Source organism: Mastomys coucha, chromosome X (assembly GCF_008632895.1).
Source record: "Mastomys coucha isolate ucsf_1 chromosome X, UCSF_Mcou_1, whole genome shotgun sequence".
In the NCBI taxonomy this organism is placed as follows: Eukaryota; Metazoa; Chordata; class Mammalia; order Rodentia; family Muridae; genus Mastomys; species Mastomys coucha.
Window position 1 is genome coordinate 4,894,695 of NC_045030.1, and position 13,523 is coordinate 4,908,217.

The 13,523-nt window shown below is 40.1% G+C and overlaps 1 protein-coding gene across 1 annotated transcript in view; it reads left to right on the top strand.

Moving 5' to 3' along the window:
• The first annotated feature begins 10,663 nt into the window (after positions 1 to 10,663).
• The window catches only part of Tspan7 (tetraspanin 7), a 17,238-nt gene continuing 14,378 nt past the window's right edge, over positions 10,664 to 13,523 (top strand). The window contains exon 1 of the mRNA XM_031341000.1: positions 10,664 to 10,924. Coding sequence (XP_031196860.1) covers positions 10,679 to 10,924 — 246 coding nt within the window. The 5' untranslated portion in view covers positions 10,664 to 10,678. The remainder of the gene's footprint in view (positions 10,925 to 13,523) is intronic.

Below are 13,523 nucleotides of genomic sequence, written 5' to 3' on the forward strand. Positions count from 1 at the left end.
CACACACACAAACCTCTCAGGCCACATGACCCACTTGTATTCTATCCCACAGACTTTTAGCAACCTAGGAGACAAAGTGGAAATTTATTTTCCTAAGTAAAAGCTACTTGCAATAAAAGCCCACTTGCTAATGGTGTTTCAATATCAAAAGAAGGTAAGTGAGAATGCAAACTATATTTATGAAGATCCAGAACCATCCATGAGAGATATATAGAAAACCCTAAGCATGTTCAGAGAGGATTATTATCTTTGCATGTCAGAAAAAAGTCTTGATAGAACAGAGTTTACTTGTTTTTGAAAGAAGAAACAGCATACATTCTGTAGGAGCAAGCTTGACAACTATGTTATTGATGAGTAAAAGCTATAACTGGGCTTGCTTCATACCCATCTATAGAACTATATCGTTGTATAAAGGAATGGATCTCTAGTGAAATAGACCATTATTCGTAGAGGCTCTCTAATTAGTTCCAGCACATATGTCAGGTTTTAAAATAATTAGAATCCTTTTATATATGTTATGTCAGGTTTTAAAATAATTAGAATCCTTTTATATATGTTAAAGTTATGCAAGTTACTTCTATAGCTTTTAAAAACTTACCTTTAACTAACTTGGCTGATTCTTAAAGTCACACATGATTTCTGACAATAGCCAAGAAATGCAAAAGAGTGTATTTGCCTAGGGAAAATAGAGGTTTTAAGGTAACAGGGCAAATGTTCCTTCAAGTGCAGAACACGGCTCATTTTAGTTGCAACCTCATTACACTGAGCAGGTATTTCTATTGCTCTTCATGTGACAGAATTATGTGGCATATCATTTCCTTTGGGATTCTGAAGGCAATGAAACTCTGGGCCTGAGAAAATGGTCTCGGGGGTTCTTACATTGCTACAGTTCCTGCTCATTCATGTATGAAAATCCAGGGAGGGAGATAATTGGAGGAAAATCATGAGTCTTCCTGGATGATGTAAAGGATAAGAGCTTCTGAGAATCTCTGCATTTCAGCCTGGACATCTTGCCTCTGTAGGCTCTGTGAAGACACCAGAAAGCTGTTTACCTTCTGTGATAATAACTCTCAAGGCAACCCACACCATTCTAGGCAGTGTTTATTATTTAAAACCCTCATATTGAGCCAGAAAATCTGTTTCGCTACAGTTTTCCCTAATACTGTCTTTAAATATTGACTATTGAATGCTGGCATAGAAACACAGCCACCGTATATAACACCGTTCCCCAAAGAAGAGCAGTTGCAGTTCCAGACAAGTAATGTATAAACACAGCCCTGCTCATCTAGTGGGGCATTCCCAACAGGGGAGAATGCCCAAGAAAAGGAGAAGGGATCAGGCAAGTTCTCATAGAGTCAGTCTGTAGAGGCTGTCTCCCAACTCTGCCTTTCTTTTCCAGTATTGACAAAAACTACCTAAGAAAACTCTATGGGACTGGTTCAGAGTGCTGCCTTCCTTGTAACTCACTCTCAAGAAAGCCTTCCTTTCCTGGCTCTTATTTAGCTATGGGAGAATGGGTGCCTCAACAACATTGAATGAAAGAGAACTCAGCCCTCCGGCCTGCCTGGTTTTCTTTAGCCAGCTACAGCAAGCAGAATATCATAATGGCTTGGAAAACTGCCTCTAGTTGGACAATGAATTTGGCTCTTTGGTGTACCATTTATTAGCTCCATGAGTTTGAGCAAGTTGTTGACCCTGATGCCTCAGGTTCGCACCTGTAAGACAGAGATGGAGAATGTATGTGATGAAGCATAACAGAAACACAGTCTGCTCAATAAATGTCATTTATCACACGCATCCTCTGTGAACTGTGTTTTTAGATTGTGTGCCATTAGCTGGAAAATATCTCAGGTTACACTCTAGAACTTAGGGTAAGTAGATTTAATGCTACCCAACCCGTTACTTTGGATCAGAGATTCCTTGACGGTAAGGTAGTTCTGCAAAGGAATTGCTTTCTTTCTATTATTTCAGCTATGATTCCCTCTTTTTTTTCTTAGGGCTCAAAGCAGAGTACTTTAGTTTAAGATGTTTTTTTTTTTTCCTCAAAAAAGCTTGATGAAAAACAGTACACATGATACTGTGGTTTTGTTTATATGTCAAACTGATCTGGATCTTCAGATTGATTATTCCATAGGTTTGTGCCTGTTCCTTGTAACGTTTAACATCTCTGTTTTTTACTCACATATAAAGAAATTGAAGTATATATAGCTTAAAGTGGAATGTATTTCCATTTTTTTTGGAGATGTGTATACCTAAAAGTAATGGATAATGTTTTAAAATAAGTGGATCAGAGTCTATACCTAAACATTTAATTTTTAGTGGTGGCAGCCAAATTCTCAAGGTTGTTTCATGCTGCATTAGTGCTAAGATGGACCACACTGGCTTGCAAGTTCTTCTTATGGAAAGGGATGAGGAGAAAGAAAGTCCTAGAGACAGGCTGAAGAATACATTAAGGATTGAGGGTCAGAACTTGTTATGTTTCTGTTTTTCCAGTTAGTTGTAAATAACCTAGGGTTAAATTCTTTGGTTTATCCAGCAGATTGGGCCAGTTAAAACACTGGAGCCCTTGACATAGTGCCAGTACTGGGTCCTCATACTGGGTCCATTCTCTGGACTCCTGCCGATTAATTGCAGCTATTGTGTTGAATGAAAAATAGTAGAGCTTCAAATTACTTTTCCATAGTGAGAAGGAACCATTCCCATGCTATCTTATTTAGTCCTCCCTGTGGCCCCAAAACAGACAATTTACAAAGCGTTCTGCTGGACTGGAAGCAAATAAACAGGTTTAATATTTTTTTTTTACATTTGTTGTTTTCTTTTTAGTGTTAATATAGCTGCATGGGTCATATGGGAGCCAGGCCTCATATTTGGCCTCCTTAATATGGTGCTAATGTAAATAGGATTCATGGCATCAGAACCTGCCTATCATCCAGTATTTAATAAGTACATACTAAGCACCTATTATCAACAGGCATCTCAGTCTTGGGCTGGGGGAATAAACCAACAAATAAGAACAAATCTTGCCCTTGTGGGGCTTACATTCCTTTTTTGATATAGACAAAGCTAATACATCAAATAATGTTTTAGATGAGTCCAGTGGTAGAACAAATCAAAACAAAAACAAAAACTGTAAAACAGGATCCTTATTGGAGGGAAGGCTATAGTGTTCTAGATTAAGTCCAGCAGTTTAAAACATTTTTAAAAGATTTAGTTATGTGTATGGGTCATCTCTTTGAATGTATACTTGCATGAAGAAGAGGGCATCAGATCCTATTACAGATGGTTGTGAGCCACCATGTGGTTGCTGGGAATTGAACTCAGGACCTCTGGAAGAACAGCCAAGTGCTCTTAACCACTGAGCCATCTCTCCAGCCCCAAGTCCAGCAGCTTAAACAAACAAACAAACAAACAAACAGGAGCCTTACTGGAGGGAAGGCTTTAGTTTTAATTATGGCTGTTAAGGAAGAACTCATTGGGTAAAAAGGAAGAAATTGGAGATCTCAAAAGTCTTCCAGAAGTAGCAAATGTGGAGAGAATAAATCAGAGTTTAAAGGCAGTTAAGATTAGACCTATGAGAGACTAGAAAATGGGGAAAGCCACAAGAGGTCACAGACAGTAAGCGGTGAAAGCTGCAGGTCAAACAGCCCTTTCCTAGTCAGATAAGAACTTCAAAATATCATCTTGAGTGAGGTAACCCAGTCACAAAAGAACACATATAGTATGCACTCACTGATAAGTGGATATTAGTCCAAAAGCTTAGAATACCCAAGATACAATTCACAGACCACATGAAGCTTAAGAGAAGGAAAACCAAAGTGTGGACATTTCAGTGCTTCTTAGAAGGGGAACAAAACACTCACAGGAGGAAATACAGAGACAGCATGTGGAGCAGAGACTGAAGGATAGGCCATCCAGATACTGCTCCACCTGAGGATCCATCCCACTTTCAGTTACCAAACCCAGATTTTATTGTGGATGCCAAGAAGTGCTGGCTGACAGGAGCCTGATATAGCTGTCTCCTGAGAGGCTCTGCCAGAGCCTGGCAAATACAGAGGCGGATGCTCTCAGCCAACCATTGGACTGAGCACAGGGTTCCCGATAGAGGAGTTGGAGAAGGGACTGAAGGAGCTGAGGGGTTTGCAGCCCCATGGGGAGAAGCAACAGTATCAACCAGCCAGATTCCCCAGAGCTCCTGGGGACTGAACCACCAACCAAAGAGTATACATGGAGGGACCCATGGCTGCAGCTGCATATGTGGCAGAGGATGGCCTTGTTGTACATCAGTTGGAGGAGTGGCCCTTGGGCCTGAGGGGTTCGATGCTCCAGTGTAAGGGAACACCAGGGCAGGAAGGTGGGAGTGGATAGGTGGGTAAGGGAGCACCCTCATAGAGGCAGGGGGAGGTGAGATGGGATGGGGGGTTCCCTGGAAAGAGGAAAACATTTGAAATGTAAATAAATAAAATATCCAATAAAAGGGGAAAAAAGAAAAAAACAAAGAACATTGGCTTTTTTCCTAGGAGTGAGACACCATGGGATTATCCTGAGCAGAGGAGTGAGATTGTTGGATACAGGGTTCATTGGAGTCTCCCTTGCTGCTTTGCTGAGAAAGGAGTATGGGGATAAGGGTAGACTCAGAGGGTAGGGTCTACCACCAGGGAGAGTGGGAGACTGTCAGTGGGAGAGAGAGAGTGCTCCATCACCTTTTTTCTGAAACAATTTATTTGCAGTTTAATTTATTGTTGTTTTCTGGTGTTTTGTTTTGTCGTTTTGTTTGCCAACACGTATTACCTTAGATTCTGTTGTTTTCATAATACTTTATCAGTGCTAAATATGTGAACTTAGCCTGTACAATCCATACATCACTTCACTGGAATATTTCCTGAGAATGGTATTGCTGGGTATTTTTCCACAGTGTGACTATCAGAGCAGGTAAATGTAAACTTTGGAAGTCCATATGTCACAGCACTGTAATCTCGTGGGATCACGATGACATGGTGATTCTTTATTATTGAAGTGTTGTCATCCAGTGCAGGACTATATATACATCTTCCTTGGTGGTATTAGCACACATGTGTGCAGTGTGGACATGTGAGTGCTGAAGGAAACGTGCTTCAATCCTCAGAGGGGTTTTATCTTATATTATCTCAGGAGAGAGTTAAAGGAAGACTGTATCTCGCTGTTTTTTTGGGTTTTGTTATTGTTGTTTTCATGAGAATCTTGCTTGGAATCCTGTACATGGATTTTCTTTGTCTGATATGAACCTCTTTTAATAGTTGGTCCTTTTCTGAAACTATGTATCCACAGTCCTAGTTTTGCTTTAAAGGAGACATGAAGTTCCCATCTCACATAGCTCCCCCCTCCACCACACTCCCAATATGTAGTCACAGAGAGTGTGGAAACTGAACAACTACTGTTTGGGTTCATCTATTTCCATATGTGTATATACTATATCAATTCAGATATGGTTTTATTTTTGTGATGTAGAGGTGATAATCCTGTCAAAAGACTATGCAAAACACAATCTCCCTTTTGGAAATAATGAGAACCCAGAACAACAGTGTGTTGAATGACATAATCATGACATGCATGCTACTCTGTCACAGATTATTGATTAGATTAATATTCATATGGTATAATTGTTGAGATGAGTTTATTCAGGCTTATTCCCATCTGATAGCTCCTAAGGATGCAGCCCATGAAGGAAGCATTGCTGAGACACACACTGTATTTGTCAAACCCTCATTATGGGCCCCAGAGGGACATTGTGCTGTAGGCACCAATGACTGATTTTCAAGTTGAAAATTTGGACTCAAAATCAAAGAAGCAGTGGTTTTGCTGAATGGATATTAGGGCAGAATGAATGACAGATTGTCTTGGAAAATCAGACACAGGAAGTGGCTGAGACATTGGGTGTTACAAAGAAGCAAAGGGCTTTATTCTCTTCACTTGACTCTTAAATCCCTGATGTGTACACAGTAGTACAGAATGGGATAAACATGTGGTTACAGAAATTTTCAGTACACATTATGATCATTGTAGCTCTTGGTCATGCACTTGTTTGATGGGATCTTTTTTTAAAGTCTCTTTTTCTAGCTTGTGTGGGATTTGAGCCACCAACTTCTCTCAGGGCCAGTCCCATGAGCCGGAGAAGTAGTTTCTCCCACAACTCTTCCTTCAATGGTGGTTGGCTCCCTTCCAATGGCAGTTAGCCTTTTAGCACTGCTGGTAGTCATTTGGTCTCTTTGTGAGTTAAAGTGCACCAACAGAGTTTTAAAAACAAGTGTGATCAACCTTGGAGCTTTGTGAGAGAGCTGTAGCATAGAGGGAATTCTCCAGCATTCAGCGTCTCCCACTCTTAACTACTACAGCTGGTCCTCGTTTCTAAGTACATAAAATCTCCTCGTAAGTGGCTTTGCTATCTCTAATTACTAGTTCACCTGGATGATTTCTATTTCCATATCTAGGTCATAAGGAAGCCAGAAGTGTGAGCTCATTCTGAATAGTCTTAGGCTCTGGTATGCTTGTTTCATACTTTCAAGGGTTTCTGGACAGTTGAAGAGGACCAGTACACTCTCTATGAGTGTAAGTCAAAAGCCTAAAACCTGTTTTTAACTTTTGTAAGTACCGAACAGTGCTTCTTCGTAAAAATAAGGAGCATCCCATACAGCTCACAATGAGCTACCCTTGCCATTCCTCTCTGGTGCTTTCACTGCACTCCTCCAAGTTAAGTACAAAGTTAGGTTAGTGAAGGTCCTTAGCAAATGAAGCTCACAACCTAGAAAATAGTTGGCTTGGTCTTGACTTTTCTTTTCCTTTTTCTTTTTCTGAAAATAGATTTTTTTTCCTCACAAAATATATCCTGATTACAATTTTCCCTCCCTTTGCTCCACCCATTTCTTCCCCATCTTCCTTCCCATCCAGATCTGCCCTCTATCTATCTCTCATTAAAAACAATGAGGCTTCTAAGAGATTAGAATAAGAAAATAAAATAAAAATTAACACATTGGGATAAGACAAAACAAACAGAAGGAAAGGAGCCCAAGAAGAGGTGCAGATTTTTCTACCTCCTGATCTTACTGGAGAGGGAACTGAGGCCAAGAAAGCTTTGGTGATCTGCCAAAGCCCACACAACTAATAGAACTCCAGCATACATCCCTTTTAAATACATAGAGTCCCTTTTCCTTGCCTATCCTTGATTGGGTTCCCAAGCCCACTAGAAACCCCTTATACATTCAAATTCTTAGTCCATTTTACTGTGCTGGCTACACAGACAAATAACTAGTAATAAAAAAGCAAAATTGTAAATATAATGGGCATATACTATTACTTCTCAGAGTTTAAAGAGAAAAGCATAAACTAACAGAGGCTTCTGGTTTCTCTGCCAATCTGACTCCTTTTGGTACTCTCCAGAACTATGTCCCTGATGCTTCAGAACACATACCCCTCAGTTTGCCTTCAGCAATCACAGTCACCTAAGAATTAAGGACAGGAATACTCTCTTGCCTACTTTTCCTCTTAAATCTAGCACCCGAAGGATCTATATTTTAACTATTGATAATTGCCATAGACTTTCTGCATCATAGATTTTGTTTCTGAGTTGCAGAGGCATGGGAGTGGAAGGCTAGTCTACAGTACCTCTGTGTGTAGTCATCAAGAATAAATTAACCTGTGAAGCTGCGGAATGCTTGAGCCGTGGATTCCCCATAAAATGTGGACTGGCTGCAATTCCCTCCTACGGTCTCTTTGATTCTTTTTATCAGTGCTTAGATACGGTGCCTTTTATTTCATGCAGCTTCTTAGGACAGGTCTCATAGCTGTACCTTATACCTCTGTGAGGTACCTTATTTCCCATTGTTGCCCTTTAAGATGTCATTTAGCTGTTAATATGCTAAATATAAACTCATATCATCATTTAAATGACTGGGCATGTTCATTTAGAAGGTGGACTCCCAAGCTAGGTGTTAAGGAGTTTGAGTGAGGATACGGACTTTGCTCTTTCATATGCAAATCTGGCATCCCATGTGTACAGCTATAGCAGGTTGGTCAGATCTGTGGTTTATGCTCTGACAGAACAAGAAGGAATCACATGGCTCTGGACACCTGAGAAAAGTCAGGATGGTGCAGGATTGGCAAGGAGCCTACCCAATTTTACCAGGAATGACCTGATAAGAACAAAGAGAACCACTTATGTCTACTGCTCACTCCCCAAATATCCAGTTTATGATTAAAATGAAGCATGGCAATCCTCTTCCAAGAGCCTTTGGGAACACTGAGGCATATGGCCAAACATCTCCATGACTTTCTTTCATTGAAATTTTAAAGCAACATATGCTAGTTTTTAAAAGATTTTCTCAGTCTGATCTAATACTTTGAGGGTTTTTTTTTCCTCCTGTACTATATATTGAATTTAGAATTTCATTCATGGTGGGCTATGTGACTGCACTAGCCTCCAAACTGTACTGGAAAGTTTTAAGACCTAGCTCTGAAATGTCCTCCTTAGTCTCAATCACAGTCTCTGTCTCTGTCTCTGTGTCTCTGTGTCTCTGTCTCTCTCTGTCTCTGTCTCTGTCTCTGTCTCTCTCTGTCTCTCTCTGTCTCTCTGTCTCTCTCTCTCTCTCTCTCTCTCTCTCTCTCTCTCTCTCTCTCTCTCTCTCTCTCTCTCTCTCTCTCTCTCTCTCTCTCTCTCTCTGTGTGTGTGTGTGTGTTCTCATGTGTGGTACCACATGTCAGCTGTCATTATGTATCATACCTAGCCTTGCCCTTGCTGTTGAACATCTTAGAATTCAATCACTATGGAATTCTTTGTAGCTAATTTAAGGGTGGAAGATTGATGATGGGCATATTATTTTACCAATATGGTCTGTTTTCACCCCTGGTAACACGAGACTTGATTCTAGTTGGTAAAGATACTGTTAGATTTCTATCTGGCAGAGTATGGCAAAGGAAACTGTTCCGGGAAGGTGCTGTTTTAAAAATGACCACCAGGTGTCAGCAGAGGATGTGAAACTCTTGGCAACATCTGCATTATTGGTTTTAATTCACTGAGGCCATTCATTCCCATCGAAAGAAAGCCTCTGCTGGGGCCCTTCTCCTCACAATTAGCATCAAATGCTTTCTCCTCAAGTCTGCATCATTTTTTCATTCTTTTCTCTTCTAACACTTAAATCTGGCATGCACGGTGATAGTTCTACATAAAAAACTATTGGCGCAAGACAGGGGAGTTACCATTACAAATCTCATATGCATTTTACAAAGTTCAAACAGAAACTAATTCTGCATGCTACCTTGTGTCTATGCCTTTTCTTTCAAAAAAAAAAACAATTTAGTGTGTGTGTGTGTGTGTGTGTGTGTGTGTTGCTATTTTTCTCTAGCTTCTCGTCTTGCCTCTTCATTTGTATAGACTGAGCAAAAATCTGAGATCTTTAGTACAGAACATTGAGCTTTAGGCTGGGACAACACTAGAACTAGGGAACCACTTAAGCTTCAGTTCCGAAAGGTCGCAATTTGGAAATGGTTACTTTTGAATATGTCATCAAGCTCTAAGTGAATCAAAGGATATAGCAACTGTGGGATGGTGGGGACACAAACCAACGTATGGCTTCACCAGCCACAATTGCTGAGGTCTGGGGTCTGCAGGGAATGGAGAGTAAAGTATGTATGTAAAGTATGGTCACATAGCCCTGAGCCCACTACCTTAGGTAAGGGGTTGATAAATGCACAGGGCTAGAGTTTAGACATGTTATAAAGATTTCAATTGGAATGATTGATGATATTTAACAAATACCATTATAAACAATACCAAGAGATATTCAGACTCTTCTGTTCCTTTACAATGAATAAGGTATTATAAGGTGGCACATCAATGGGAATTCAAAACTGTCTACAATATTTTCTTTATAGAGACCTTGATGATAATGGACAAGAAGAATATCCTTGTTCTTAAAGTGTTGTAAAGGATGGCCATAAACCCTATTCTATCTTCACATGTCATTGATGAAAGGAACCAGCATTCTTTCTGGGGTCATGCCTAGCTCAGTGTCAGACCGACACACATTGAAGGAATGCCTCTCCAAAGTGTCTTATGATGTTCTTTAAGCAGCTTTTTAAAATGTCCTTTAATTAAAAAAAGGATTGCCAATTAATATAAAACTATATATAGGATATATAAAGGGAAGATATAATTTGCATACTATCAAAGTACATTTACTGTGTGACAGTTTTAGGTAATGGTTTTTGACATTTCTTGCTATTGAGGATAAAGCCTTCAGCAAATATACCTTGCTTGTGGAAGCTAGAATCTTAAAGTATGGTCACATTGCTCTGTGTCTGTGGTGGTTTGAATGAAAATGGCCCCCACAGGCCATTTGAATGCTATATTTGTACTCTCGCTGTTGGTGAGCCTGTTTGGGAAAGATTAGGAGGTGTGACCTTGTTGGAGGAGGTGTGTCATTGTGGTTAGGCTTTGAGGTTTCAAATTACCATGCCATTCCCAGCTAGGTCTCCCTCTGCCTATACTTGTGGATCAGGATGTAGGCTCTCGGCTTCTGCTACAGTACTTTGCCTCCCCGCCATTATGGACATGTACTCCCTCTGGAATTGCAAGCCCCAATAAACTCGTTTTTAATAAGTTGCCTTGGTCATGGTCTCTCTTCACAACAATCAAGAAGGAACTAAGACAATGTCCATTCTCACCTCTTTTGGCAATCGTTTCATGTTCTCTTCTCTCCTTTTGCAGATCACTGGGGTGATCCTGTTGGCTGTTGGAGTCTGGGGAAAGCTGACTTTGGGAACCTATATCTCCCTTATTGCTGAGAACTCCACAAATGCTCCCTATGTGCTCATTGGAACCGGCACCACCATTGTGGTTTTTGGCCTCTTTGGATGCTTTGCTACATGCCGTGGTAGTCCATGGATGCTGAAACTGGTAAGTACATCTCAGCATGATGTGCTTTCTCAATTATTTTTATAAAACAATAAATCCATGCAACAGTTAAGTAGCCCTTCTTGAAGCCACAAAAAGAAAGACTTTAATATTCATTGATTTTAATTTTACACTAGACTCTTAACTAATCCACCCTTTAAACCTCCCAGTGGGAAAAACTACCCCAAACACAGCCTGGCACAGTAAGCATAGTTCCCGCTTCCTGAGGTAAATTGGCAAAGCACTGGCCATTGATTTCAATGAACGATTAATGTCTTCTTGGCAAGATGCCTTGTGCCAGTCTCAAACTGGCTTAGAAATCCCTTGTGGGATGTGATGTACAGCTTTGGTGGGCAAGGGATCATCCTGAACATGACCAGCCTTCCGTATCCAAGATCCCATTGGAGCAGACCTCTTTTTCTCCTTGAATCTTGTCATGCAAGAATGTGTGTGCATGCTTTTCTCTCCACTTGTACCCTCTGGCCCTGAGCTGTGGGAGTTGAACTAAGCCAGAAGCTCTCGCTCAGAGGGCTGATGCAATGACAATTAGCTTCCAAGGCCACAGCAGAGGCCTGTGTCTAATAGTGCAGACAGAGCAATAATACATCCCTAAAGGTAAGGGCAGGCTGCTGAAAGACTCTTACTGCAGTTTTAACTACCATTAGAATCTTATGGTACTCCTTCAGCTTTAACCTTAATAACTGAAAAAAAATCATCAACAATAACAATTTATCCTATAGGGAGACCCAAAGAAGTTATCTGAACACAGAGTTAAATGTCCATTTTCTCACTTGCCTTCTTATGGTTATCTTTCCACATAACTTTCTGGTAGATTGCAGGATTGGTATGAGACTCTCTACAGAGTAGTGTGTGCTTCTTATCATATTTCCTATGAACTATACAGAAAAATTGTGTAAATTACATATAATTACCTCATGCTTAATATTTTACTAATTGTGTGTTTAATACAGAATTTCATCAGTATTTAGAGAAATGGATATTTTAACCCAATGCTTGCTTCTTTTAGCATATGTGTCAGTAAGAGCAATTGTTTATGATCCCATACAAATGTATATACTTATAAGCCATATGTATATATCATAGCTAAGCTGTGCAGTATTGTGCAGTCCATCCACAGCTTCATTTAGGGTCCTTGCTAACATTCAGAATGGCTCTATTTTATTTTGAGATGAGAAGAAGAAGGTTATAATACATATGACTTATTGGTAAGGAGTTAATTCCTCTTCCTTTTGTCTGTTTTTTAAGTCAGAAAAATAGCAAAAACCTTCACAGCTCATAAGTGTCATGTAATGCCTTTGAACTCAGATATTTGCATGCATGTATACAGAGAGAAAGACAGTGACAGAGACACAGAGTGTGTGTGTATGTTTCAAACTTGGAAATGCAGGTAGAATGAGATGAGAAACACTGGGGTTATTGTTAGTAGTCTCATCTACTTGTGTTGTTAGAGGTTATAAATTCCATTAATTGCCCAGCCCAGAGGCAAGCACCCCCACACAAACCGAAGGTACCATGTTCAGAGAACGAGGGTACCATGTTCAGAGATGCCAGCCAAGTGAAGAAGCACATCGTGCTATATGCACTCTGGCCTTTGACAACAGATGAGAGGGTGCACTTCTGAGTAAAATGGGTCTGTAGTCATTTACTGTGAGATGTGGCTAAAAAAAAAAAAATAGAGAAGTTTGCCCAAATGCAAAGCACTAGCACAGCTTTGCATCCTGGCCATGCTCATACATACAAAAGACTAACGTATATGTGTGTGCTTTCTAAAGCACAACTATTGCTGGTCGGTAGAAACTGCAAGTAGGAAGACCTGTGGCCAGGGGCAAAGAAATCTTTCTGGTAATTGGAACAATTACAAAATAGAACAGTCAGGGCTGGGGTGACAGCTCAGTGGTGTAGTACTGAAGACCTTGGGCTCTACACCCAGCATTAAAAAGAGTGTAAAAAGAAGATTCAATTTTCAGGTTCTAGGTCACCATTAAGAAGCTGGTTGAATGTGCACATAGAGATTTAGAAACAAACGTTTATGTGTTTTGAATATTTTTTTGCTACCTGCATTTATTAGAAATATATCTACTTTTACACTCAGTTAAGGTATTCTTTGTTGTTATTGTTGTTGTTTATTTGGGTGGTGGGATGCTGGGGCTTGAACTCAGGGCCTTCAGAATTTATATAAATATTCTACTACTGAGCTATGCCCTCAGCCCCTAGGGCCATTTTCAATGAATAGATATTGTTAATTTAATAAAAATCAATATAAAAAAGAAGAAGAAGAAGTTGGTCCAAAAGCCTCCAAGACAGAGCGGAACAATGTCCTGTGAGAACTCCAGAGCAAATATTTTTTCTAGCTTAAATATTTTCATATTGAAAGTAAAACAACACTTTGGAGTACATGACCCTTTCATGTTTCTCCTGATTGATATGAGCTGATGGACATAGTATCAGTTGAGGTCTCCTTAGCATCCATACCCCAAAATGTTTATACCTATTAAAATGTGAGAATCTAACAAGGGTATTTGCCAGGCTCTCTGCTGGCAGAACCAGGCAAGAGAGAGAGAGAGAGAGAGAGAGAGAGAGA